This window comes from Pseudoliparis swirei, chromosome 4 (genome assembly GCF_029220125.1).
Source record: "Pseudoliparis swirei isolate HS2019 ecotype Mariana Trench chromosome 4, NWPU_hadal_v1, whole genome shotgun sequence".
NCBI lineage: Eukaryota > Metazoa > Chordata > Actinopteri > Perciformes > Liparidae > Pseudoliparis > Pseudoliparis swirei.
In genome coordinates, this window is record NC_079391.1 from 15,869,500 (window position 1) to 15,881,769 (window position 12,270).

Below are 12,270 nucleotides of genomic sequence, written 5' to 3' on the forward strand. Positions count from 1 at the left end.
CAAATATCGGATGTAAAATATCCACAAATATACCAAAAATGGAATGGAATAAGACTGATGTCTTTACTCACAACTCTTATATGTTTTCATATCAGGTGTTTTAAATGATTTCCCGACATGATAAAACCCAAAGATACTTCTATGTGAAGCCGTCTGGTGTTTCTAGAGGGAGATGTATAACGCCAGGAATATTCATTTTCAAGACAAAAGATCTTAAAATGCAGAGTCCTATAAAAAGCAGCATATTTTCCCTGACTGAGACGTGCTGCCAACTTGTGATCAACATAGAAACTTTTCTGGAAGAGAACACTATGTTACTGTAGTCGGCGATGCAGTGCTGCTCGGGGCTGCTCACAGCACAATATATGTCCTTGGTAGGAAATGACTGTTTGTGAACTTGAAACTGTTGGAGTAATGTGGATCGTTAGGTAAGCGCGGTGGCTGCTGCTCTGCTTTTAGAACAACGTTGTGCTTGATATCCATTGAAGAGCGGCCACCGCGCCGGAATATCAAAGTAAATACAAAAAAAGATGTGTTTATCGAAAATTCAGTCTTCTGAAGTAACTTGTCAACAGGAGAAATGTGTCGCTGAGGTGATCTGAATGATGTCATTATGTCATTAGTTAGTAGGCCAGAGTTCACACTACTCACATTACAACAGAGCACCAAGCAATTCAAAAGAGCACACCAGATATTTGGGAAGAATTATTCCTGTTAGACTTTGCAAATTGACAAAATAGAAGATAGAATATATTAACCTTGTAAACCAGAAGTAGGCCACCTGACAAGCTTGAACTTAACGTCTCAATAGCAGAGTACAGACAACAACTACGCTCATTTCAAAGTCTCCCCTACTAACTTCACCTAATCGACAAAATAGATTGATTGATTGTTGTTATCTAAGATTAATTCAAATTATTGTAACCTGTATTAGATATATGCCAATGTAGCTGCAGACTGGAAACGTGGTGAGAGAGAGGGGTAAGCAACAAAGTTCCCACGGCCAGAATCAAACCCTGGATGTTGCAATTACGTGACATCTGCTGCAGCCATTGGGCTATCAGGTTGCTCCAAATCATGCTGATATTAATATGGAATGTGTCAACAAAGAATAAGTCAATGTCTGAAGAAAACAATCTATCACCCAATTTGGTAATTTTTAAATGTTCAGTAAAGACCTCTGACCAATTTCCGGAGCTAATGTTACTTTATCTCTATCTCACATGAAGAATGTAAAAAAGAGTAACCCCCCCCCCCCTCTAAGTTGTTCAACGGTCCTTGTATCTCCAAATGTGGTGGTTTTAAAAGTTTGAAGTCAAAACTGAAGGATTAAGAGTTCACATGTGGGTTAAACCCTCCTCTGAAGCTCAATCAACCCAGTTCAAAACACAATGAACGCTCTTCACATCCAAACTCCAACTTATCTCAGTGTTTCAATGCCACTGGATGTGCCTCAGGACATGTTCATGTTCAGAGGTTGAAGGCTGAGTGTCTGTTGGATGATTTAATTTTTTTTCTTCAATAAAATTTAAAATATTCTTTTATAGAATTCAAACTCAGGATATTGTGGTCATTAGGTAAGGACACACTGACGCCACACTTTACTGGACAAATACCAAGTTGAATGTTCGCACTAAAATAGACACACTCTTTCTCATCAGCTGCAATCCCCCCCCCCCCCCCCCACACACACACACACTCCCCTCCCCCACTGAGACCTCCTTGTTCGGCACAATGTGCTGCTGTAATCTGACGGCTGATTGTGGTCTCCTCTCATTCAGGCTGTGGGGCCGCTGCCATTCAAATATGTTCCTCTTTCAATTCAAAGAGTTAAAGGTGAGCAGTAGATCCTTTAAAAGCTGGTAAACAGAAGCACAATTAGCATTTATGAGTGCAAATACCAAGCCCCGGCACAACAGGTTAGTTTTCCACTTCAACGAAACCAGCACTCAGCCCAGACTGCTTGATCTCACATTCATCGGCACCACTCGCGTTCCTGACAAAACAGTAGCTCACAATTAAAGGCAGAGAAAATACAAAAGCAAAAGGCTGACCTACTGTGTCTGCTGTATTCCTGTGTCTCATGTTGACAGGAACTTGTTTTATTTTCCCAGACTAGAAACCAAAATGAAACATCGACTGGCAAGAAGACCACAAACCACAGAGTGTTAATGGTCACAACAGCTCCCAGACGGTAAAATAACAGCTGCATTACTTTTTTAACAGCCAACCTCATCAAGTGTTTATGTAATATTGGTGGAGTCTTTCAGATGAATTATGGGACATTAAAAACACATTTCAGGTAACTATCTCCGAACTATCTTTTTGGCTTTTGTTCTTAAGAAATACTGACCAATTTATAGCCTTTAAAGTGTGTATGCATGTACAGCACAAGGGCATTATTTCTTTTGAAAGGATAGTTCAACATTTTCGGGAGATCACTTATTTACTTTCTTGCCAGGAGTTGGAAGAGAAGATCTAACACACTCTATGAAGCACGAGCCAGGAGATGGTTAGCTTAGCTTAGCATAAAGACTGGAAGCAAGGGATACAGCTCGCCGGGCTCTGTCCAAATATAAACACAAACATGTCTACCAACACCTCTAAATCTCCCTGACGAACCCATTGTGTCTAGTTGTGTCTTCCATAAACAAACAGAAATGTAAAAAATCAGCAGCTGGGGTTGAAGCCGCTGGTTCCATGGAGATCTCTCGAAAAGGACTTGTGCACAGAAAGAAACAGTCAAAGCATTTCAAAACTGGCACTTTAATCACTTCTGTATGGATTACATGAACGAGATATAGCCGTTTAACAATGTGTTAATCGGAGGAATCCAACCAAGTAAACAGATATTAGTTCATTATTGATCATCCCATTCTCTCATTTCCTCTCAAACTATCCTTAAAGCTGCCTTTTATGCTCAACTAAACAAACTGGCTGCTTGATTTGGCTTCATCTTTTAACAGACAGGTATGAGCGTGGGCTGCACGGCAGTGTCGAGGCTAGCACTGTCACCTCACAGCAAGAGGTCCCGGGGTTTGATTCCCGGCCTGGCGGTCCTTCTGTGTGGAGTTCTCCTCGTGTCAGCGTGGGCTCCCTCCGTGTTCACTCCTACCCTACGGGACGCTGGGATTGCACAGGTTGGTTGCCATGGATGTGGCACAAACCTGCACAGGGCAAAGTAGAAAAAAAGATCTCCTCTGATGCCCCGCTGAGAAGGCTGCATATTTGTGCATTGTGTAGACGACGCAGGAACCTCACAACCGGTGAATGAAAACATTTGGTCCTGAGAGACTTACTGACAAACCAAGATGGGAGACAAGAAATGCTGTCCTGGAAAGCTCAAATGCCGTCTGCTAGACAGTACGCCATCAACTGCCTCTTTATTCTTTCGACTTTCTACTTTTACCCCAGTCTCCGAGCTATTTTTTGTCTGTGAAATGATGAAAAGGCAGCAGTCAGGTTCATTTAATGACCAGATATTAAAATGCTGAGGCGCATTCCTCTGAAGAAAAGAGAACAATCTAATGAGCTATTACCGCAGGATGAGCTGTGCTTTGAAGCTCCTCTCATGATTAACATCATTGTTTTCGCTTTATTACTCATTACGTTAAAGTCTTGGGCGCTTTTTCTACATGTGCCCTTGATGATAATTTTGTGTATAACCGTGGCCCATTACAAGCAAAAAACATCAAGTCCCCTAGAAAAAAAACATTTTAAATAGCATTTTATGTGTTTGTGTTATTTATCAATGTCTCTTGAGTGTTTCCGACTGTTATCCATTTACATTCTCCTAATTTCTTCATCCCTCCTCTCCCTTCAGCTGAATCATATAAAGATGCCTAATTGAAGGCTTTGCACAAAACAAATGACCACATTAGCCTCAGCCCTTTTAACTCGTCTATCTTCCTGTCTGTGGTTGTAATGCATTATACACTTTACATGTTCTCTGTTGTCTCTCAAATTACAGCGCAGGATGCCAATCATTTCAGAGACTAAAACTAAAGACTAAAAAAGGTTTTTTTCTTGAGCGTCCCAACCCACCCACCTCCTAAGAGAGAAATATTTCTTCCTGTACTCCACAAATGTTTGTTATGATAAAGCCGGACATTCATCCTGCTGAGGGCAGCCAATCAACATCAAATGTATTTTCAATTTGAAAATGATCCGTAAACGTCTTGGCCTATTTCCACTTCAATTACAATCTGAAAACACCCAAAACAAAACTCACATTCACACAAGATGAATCACAAACAATTCACTCATATTAATTCAGCATCATTGAACCCTCCCTGGTTAGGAAAGGCGGATTAAATGCTTGACTTGTGTTTCTTTTATGTGATCACATGAACAGAAGAACAGCTCTTCTTGCCCCACTCTGTGAAGATCGAGGAACCTGCCAGACATTTCTGTCCCTCCGTGCTTCCCATACATACGGAGCCACAGAGTTTTCTCCATTTGACAAAGGCTCCTAAAACCTCTATGGCCGGAGAGAACAATGGCACGTGGGTGGCTCTCTTTCTGGCTTTGTGCACGTGTGTGGGGGTGTGTGTGTGTGTAAGTGTGTGTGTGTGTGTGTGTGTAAACAGATAAGACTTTGAGACAAAAAGTCTCAACATTTGAACAAGCATCAGCTTCAGCACAGATTTACTTCAACAACCAGACAAACATTATAGATGAGTCAGAGAGGAACAGTTAGGTTTGAAGTGCACATTCTTGTGATAAATATGACCCGTCGTGTTTTCATGATGAACTATAAATGTGATCCAACCAATAACTTTCAAAGGAAGATATGTTTGGATATATACTATTGCCCTCAACAGTTGGTGGTGGGTGGTCACGTGCCAACAAACTAAGTAATGCGCTAACAAAGTCAGCGACGAAGAAGACTTCTAGCAAGCAAACACGGTTGTAAACAGAACAAGATTAGAAATAATAAAAAACAGCTTTGTGAATGTTTTGTGGAAATGCACTCACAGTGTTTATGAAACCCCAGGGACACACTCAACGGTCGCTTGACTTGTTCATACGGTGGATTCGCACTTCAGATAACCGTGTAAATGACCATAGATAACATGATGAGTCTCCCCTGTTAATGATCACTGTAGATGAGCATAATCATAACCCCAATTATACCATATGGGGCTACACCATCTGCCCCATATGTGGAGTATTGCTCCAGAAGTAATGCTTCTGTACATTTTTTGCAGAATTAAGGGGCCTGCTAAAATCAAAAAAATGGGCAAAAATAACTAAAGATGTTAATGCAGCGTCACCTGAGAGTCCCATTGTCTGAAATTAAGAAGAAATGGCACCATGTGAAAAACATCTCACCACGGCAAGGTGATTGATCACTGCAACGGGAGGGCGTCAATTCATTTAAATAGTTTTGCAGTTTGAGATGGTCGTATTGATATTGCAGTGTTATACAATAGACAATTTAAATGATTGATGATATTGTTTGAATTATAGAGTAATACAATTCTAGATGTTTTCATATAGACAAACAGGATAATGTAAATATAATTATGAAAGATAATTTGTCTAGGTTTTCAAAGTCAATATTGCTGTCAAGTCAAAGTAATTAAATGTACAGTTCATTAGGGAAATACTTAGATAACAGCAAGATAATTACACGTGACTCTTATGACAGGTCTGGACCACTCATACATTGTGCTTGGACCTAAGAAATAAAAAAATACGAGAACATTTGTGAATACAGTAAATCTCTCATAGTTCCCAAGGAAACTCCACAGGGCAACTGAAAACGATTAATCAATCAACATAACACAAAAATGAATGACAACTCCTCAAATGTGAATATGTGATGTTACCGTGAGGAAGTTTAAGACCACTTTTGGAAATTGTTAAGAGAATGTATCACTAGTTTTAGGGCCCAGAACAATTATTTAAGAAAAAAAACATCAAATTAATCGATAATGAAAAGTTAGATGCAGCTCTGGTTAGAACCGCAGTTAAATAAATAATTGAAAAAAAATTCTGACCACAACATTCCAACTCACAAAATGTGCTGCCGGGACTCGAATATGAGACTCCAATCGGCGAGTGCCGGTTGCCCCTTGTGTTACGCAGCCTGGATGTTGGAAGCAGCCGCAAGTGTTTGTTGACTGATGAGAGGCGATGTTGAGGAACTCTGTTTGGTTTGGCAGGAGAGCACACGGGCTGCCATTCCACAGATGAAACCATGTGAGTGCTGTTCATTTTGAGTATTTTGAAATGGCTACCATCCCCTGCAGCCTTTTATTACTTGAAATGAAAAGACCAAAACCAACAATTAACTCATCCTGGTAACAAGTATTGTCTGTGGAGCCAAAGCCTGATTTAGCTTACTCTGTGCAATGTAAATACTCACTAGAGCATGACATGTGCAGCTGGAAATATACCCCGGTTGAAATTTACCCCGATTTAAAGAAAGATTACATTTACATTTAAGAAACTATATATTTGCGTGCCATTTTTTAAAAGGTTTACATCTTCAGTTGGGGTTGAAAGCCTCAGAAAGGGGAAGTCATAACGTATGGAGAGATGAACTAAGATTTAGTTTTGTTCTTTTCATGGGATTTGACAATATTGAATATATAATAACCGGGCCCCGGGTAGACCCAGAAAACGCTGGAGAGATTTTATATCTCCTCTTGTTTGGGAACACCTCTGGGTTTACCAGGAAGAGCCGGAAAATGTTGCCGGGGATAGAGAGATGTCAGGAATACCATGCAGCCCCCCATAAGGACACATGGATGACGGATGCCCTCTAACCCCTTTCATAAAGCGGTTTGCAACTCCATTTTACGTTAACAGTAGGGGGCAAGCTTCATAAACGTCATCACAAATGTTGAGTATTTTAGTTCACTTTTCGGAGCCTGAGTAGTCACATCAAACATCAGAGGACACAAACACGGCAATGCCGCTGTAAACCTCCACTAAAACACTGTGATCATGCGGAGGCTCTGCTATAAATCATTTCATTTGAGGAGTAGGATAACAGTCCTCCTTTTAACTGAGACGCGTTGTTAAAGAGAATTGGTTTAATGATACGTCTGAGACTGTGCATTCAAGTCAAAAGCTCCGTATTTGTTGCCCACGCGTTTCAGCCGGCACATGAAGTCCATCAGCTAGAAGTGGGGGAAACGTCCCACGTTGGGCATGGAGAGCACAAATACAACAGCAGCTTTTTACCTGTAAGTCGACTGTTAGTTGCCGCTAAATGACAAAATGGAGGGGAATGGAAAACAATAAGAGACGGAGGTTGAAAACAAATGCGTTCCAGCACTCTAAGTATGAGGGTTTTATGTTCTTATCAGGGCACAGAAGAGCAGGACACCTCACACAGGAAGAGAAGCTATTATAAAAACCCCAGTACACAGCCCTGACAGACATCCACCCTTACAGACGGCCTCCTGGGGCTCCTACAGGAACAGCCAACCTATCTAATCCCAGGATCACCGTGCAGCAGTAGATCTGGAAGGAGGACAGACCCTCCTCTGTTTGCACTGAAGTGGAGCCTCGCTGCACACACACACACACACACACACACACACACAGACTCATCCAATGTTTTTTTCAACACCCACACAAACCCAAACTTCTAAATGTGTACTCCAACTCGGAAACACATACAAACATCTACACGCATACAATTATCCACGTAAACTTTTGCCCTCTCATCTCATCCCAGCACACGTTTATGAAGTTTAACAGCGATGACTCAGCACACACACACGCACACACACACACACACCAGCAGTTAAATCTTACCGTGAAAAGCAGCCACATTGCGCGAGATGAGGAACTTGAGGCCGGAGCTGGAAGTCTGAAGGAGGTTCTGGATGTCCCTGCGTGCTGCCACCTGGTACTTCTCCTCCATCTTTTTGGTGCAGCAGGTCAGGTTCTTGGACATGCACACCTGAAGGTCTGGACCTGAGAGCCATTGAGATGAAATGTTATGATCCTAACTCATTACAGACAAGGGGGCGGGGAAATGACATACGTCTTTGCTCTTTTTGTTCCACACGATAAGTATTAACGAATGTTATTGTTTGAAATGCTAAAATAGAAAGGACAATAAATGTTTGAGTCAACGTGCATTTCAATAGGAATCAGAAACTTGGAAAATATGATCAAATATTTGTTTATTGTTTGTAAATATTATATTTAATCAGTGTTACCCTTTGAGGTTTTTTGAACATCGTCAGGTAATTATTCCTCAGAGAAAAGAATGCTTACCTCTGTACCGTGAATGCAATGCTTCTCCATGAGAGGCACACACTGAGCTGGGGGGGGGGGGGGGGGTGCATGCTCTCTTTCAGGGGCTCCACTTTCTTTCACACATTCCACAGACATGCAAGTCAGGTGGATTTGACACCTTTATCTGCCCGAAGGCGAGCCTGAATAAGTGAATGTGTCTAACTATCTTCTTCATTATCTGTATGATGAACGGGAAATTGCTCAAAGTGACAAGCGGCTTCCTTGAGCAGCATTCTCGCACAAGGGAACTACACTGGGAGTGTAAAGTCATGAAGTCCAGCTAATGGAGAGATTTCAATCAGAACCACAGAGGCGTCAGGGCATCATCACCATCCTCTTAGAGACACATGTAGGACGAGGTCCATAAAAAGCACATGATGGGAACATCTAAATGAACAACAGGCCTTCTCGATAAAAGGTTTTCTAATAGAACAAGTTAAAACATGCTGTAGTCGAGCAATCAAAACACGGAGATCCTGAGTGGAGATCTTAGTCAAAGCGTTATCGCAGACAAGCGTTAAGTGATTTCTCAGGTTTTCCACTATAGGAACAAAATGTAAGCAATCCGCACACACAATCAAAACATCTTAAAGGAGATCCAAAACCTCCTGCGAAAGCCCCTCTGACGTGCCCAGGCAGGGCGAGCAGGGCTGTTGCCAGAGACGCTATCAGCTCCCTGCGAGGTTCAAGAAGAGTGAGGAGGGCGCAGTGCAGGCGATGGCACACGTGGAGGAATTTAAACTCTCCCAGATAAGATAACTTGAAAGAGTCCCCAGGTCGTGCTTCTTCTTCTTCTTCTTCTTTTCTGAACCCAAATGCTCCCAGAACTATTTCCACAAAGAGCAGGTTTTGTTTGCTGCGTTGACAGACTTCTGACTCGCTGTGTTCTGATAGGCTGAAGGCTGTTTGGCTCTTCTTATTAGAAAGCATGGAAAACGCTCTTTCACTCTGGAGGAATATCTGGAGGTTATTTTTCACAAACACACAGGTCAATTATAGATAACTTCTTCTTCTTTTTTTATCATTCTCTAGGATTGACTCAACCTCTCACTATCTCCCATTACGCCCTCTGATGTATTTCAGCGTATCTATCCGACTCCATCAAGGAAACGATTAACATCTTCCCGATGTCGAGGTGCATTTAGGCCTGGGGGACGTGTGGGGGGGTTGCCAGAGAGGTCAGTGAAGGGGCAGCTATAAACAGGAGCAGGTGTTTTTACAGGGTTAGAATAGCTCCTGAATCATCGTACATGCTGCACAACATCAGGAGAATACGGCCTCTTCTTACTCAGAAGGCAGCACAGGTTCTGGTCCAGGCTCTGATCATTTCACGCCTTGACCACTGCAACTCCCTCCTGGCTGGTCTACCCGCTAAGGCCATCCGACCCCTGCAGCTCGTCCAGAATGCAGCAGCTCGACTGGTCTTCAGTCTCCCGAAATTCACCCACACCACTCCGCTCCTCCGCTCTCTTCACTGGTTACCGGTGGCTGCCCGCATCCGCTTCAAAACATTGGTTCTGGCGTACCGTGCTCTGAACGGATCGGGGCCCGTCTACATCCGGGATATGGTCACACCGTACACCCCGGCACGTTCGCTCCGCTCGGCAACAGCCAATCGACTTGTGACTCCTGCACCTCGAGCTAATCACTCGAAATCCAGACTGTTTGCTGTCCTGGCTCCTCAGTGGTGGAATGAGCTCCCCACTGACATCAGGACAGCAGAAAGTCTCTACATCTTCCGCCGGAGACTGAAAACACACCTTTTCCGACTACATCTGGATTAAAACACAGATTTGCACTTCAGTGGCACTGGGATAGCACTTATTATGGTACTTTTGTAGTTCGACTGAGTTGAGGAAATGTTACTTCCTGTATTCTTGTTGTTCTTAGTTTATACTCTAGGTTGAAATGCACTTATTGTAAGTCGCTTTGGATAAAAGCGTCTGCTAAATGACATGTAATGTAATGTATCACCGATAAGGAGTTCACCCACAATTCATCTCAGAGAAAGAACTTTTCAGTTGTGAGACAGCAAAGAGATGTCGACCCACAAGGCCCGGGAAGGGGCAGGAGCGGTGATAATAATAATAGTAGTAATAATAATAATAATAATAATACATTTATTTTATAAGGCGCCTTTTAATGCACTCAAGGTCGCCGGTGGTGGCATTATAAGAGTTAGTTGGGGGTTAAGGAGGCATTTGATGGTTTTTCTGTAAATGTAATCAGTTTTTCTCCCAGCGGCAGTGGTGAAAGTTGGAAGGAGAAGTTTGTGGCAGGATGGAAGTCAACAGCATGGAGATTTACTTTTCCAAGAGAGAGAGCAACAGCAGCCAGCCGTCCAGTCAATGATGGCCCACATGAAATATCCACATCCATAACCCCCCAGCCCCCTAAATCTTGAATTGCATTATGGGTGGTGTTCAGAAAGTTAAGTGAAGTCTATAGTGTACATAACTTTACACAAAATAATTCCTGTGTATCCCTGCAAGCCACGTTTTGTTGCTTTCCTTTTGGTCACAGCCAACAAGTCAGCTCCACAGCTTTAGCTAATGTACATTGAATTAAGAGAGCGTAGTATATAGGTCATAATACACCCCCAAACTATATTGACACCTTTAACAGGCCGTCTTGTAATAAAAATCCCATCTCAACACATTATACAAGAGTATATCTAATAGTTCAACATTTATCATGAACCTGAAACCTGGATTAGAGATCCCTCTGAGCTTTATTCTTATTTAAGACACATGCGACATGTCCTCCAAATAGGCTATCTTCATGTATCAAAGTCCCACAGTAGGATGCCCTTTAAACGAATTACAGCTCACTTGTTCTGCGTTATCATTATGACTGTGCACACGCCTCTAAAATGTGTTTTTAAAAGGAGTGTTTTGTAACTACAAAGAAGCACTTCAAGAAGACAGAAAATGACAGGTCCGTGCAGCGAGCGAGCTCAACAGAGAGGTAATAGGGTGTTGAGTGACTTCTCAAGCACATTTCTTTCAATCAGTGGTTGACATGCTTTGCTTGCTAAGATGTAAATGAGGAAAATGGGCAAATGATCAAGAAATGTGACGATTTGTATTACTGACTGGTTTATAAGACTTTAATTGCAGAAAGAAAAGAAGAAGAAAAAAATGTACCCTGAAGGACACACACACATACTCTCACTCACACACACATTCAGCTGTTCAAGCTTATTCAAACATTACCTACCAGGTCTGGGGCTTAAAGGCAATAATTGATTTGGTCCAATTTGTCTGAGTTGGAAAACTTTCCGCACTTCGTCACATCTGTTGGGGCTTCCCGAGCATAACCCGGAGCAACACGCCAGGAAGAAAACGTAGTTCACCCACAGATCACCCATTTTAATAAAGCCCCGGGTGAATACTGCCCAAAAAAAGACTTGTTTAAAAGTTAGGGTTTCTTCTGAACGTTTAGTCCGCTCAGGTGAGTCCCTTCCACATCTCCGCGTCGGTTGTGTTGCGTTAATGCTCGTGTGCAGGACGCGCTCCGGGTCATCGTTTAAGTCCAGGCGCACGGGGGGAAGTTGCAGCGGTGTGACGAGTCGGTTTGAAAGCGGCATGTTGTCCAACTTGGCTGGCCGACCGCGGAGGCGGTACGGTGCCCGTACCTGCACTCCGCGGCTCAGCTGAGCTGCGGCCTGACGGCGCCATCTAGTGGCCGGGCCCTGACTTCAAATGTTAGGCTGCAATGAGGAATTAAAACTAAACTCAATTCAGAACCGAATTTAAATGGATTTTTCTTCATGTTTCCCTATAGAATGTGTTCCATGAAGCTCAGCGTCGTGAATGTGTGAGGGATGTATTCACGGGTTGATTAACGCGCTTTACGATTGTTAACATATTATATCCAAAGTAAATTCCAGTAAATTAAGTGACACCTGATTGCCGATAGTTCTCATTTTGAAAATTACTTTTTTTAATTAGATTCCATAAAACTGTTACGTCCTTTGTTAAATGGTAGGTTTTAATGGCATTG

General features: G+C 42.5%; 1 protein-coding gene across 3 annotated transcripts in view; it reads right to left on the minus strand.

The window, feature by feature from the left end:
* gpc5a (glypican 5a) overlaps window positions 1–11,816 on the minus strand; it is a 135,613-nt gene extending 123,797 nt beyond the window's left edge. For 2 of the 3 annotated variants that reach the window (XM_056412612.1, XM_056412611.1), the window contains exons 1-2: window positions 11,485–11,816; window positions 7,777–7,938 (exon numbers count right to left, since the gene is read on the minus strand). In XM_056412612.1, coding sequence (XP_056268587.1) covers window positions 7,777–7,938; window positions 11,485–11,635 — 313 coding nt within the window. In that variant the 5' untranslated portion in view covers window positions 11,636–11,816. The remainder of the gene's footprint in view (window positions 1–7,776; window positions 7,939–11,484) is intronic. The other variant, XM_056412610.1, reaches the window with a different exon arrangement.
* Window positions 11,817–12,270: the final 454 nt, after the last annotated feature.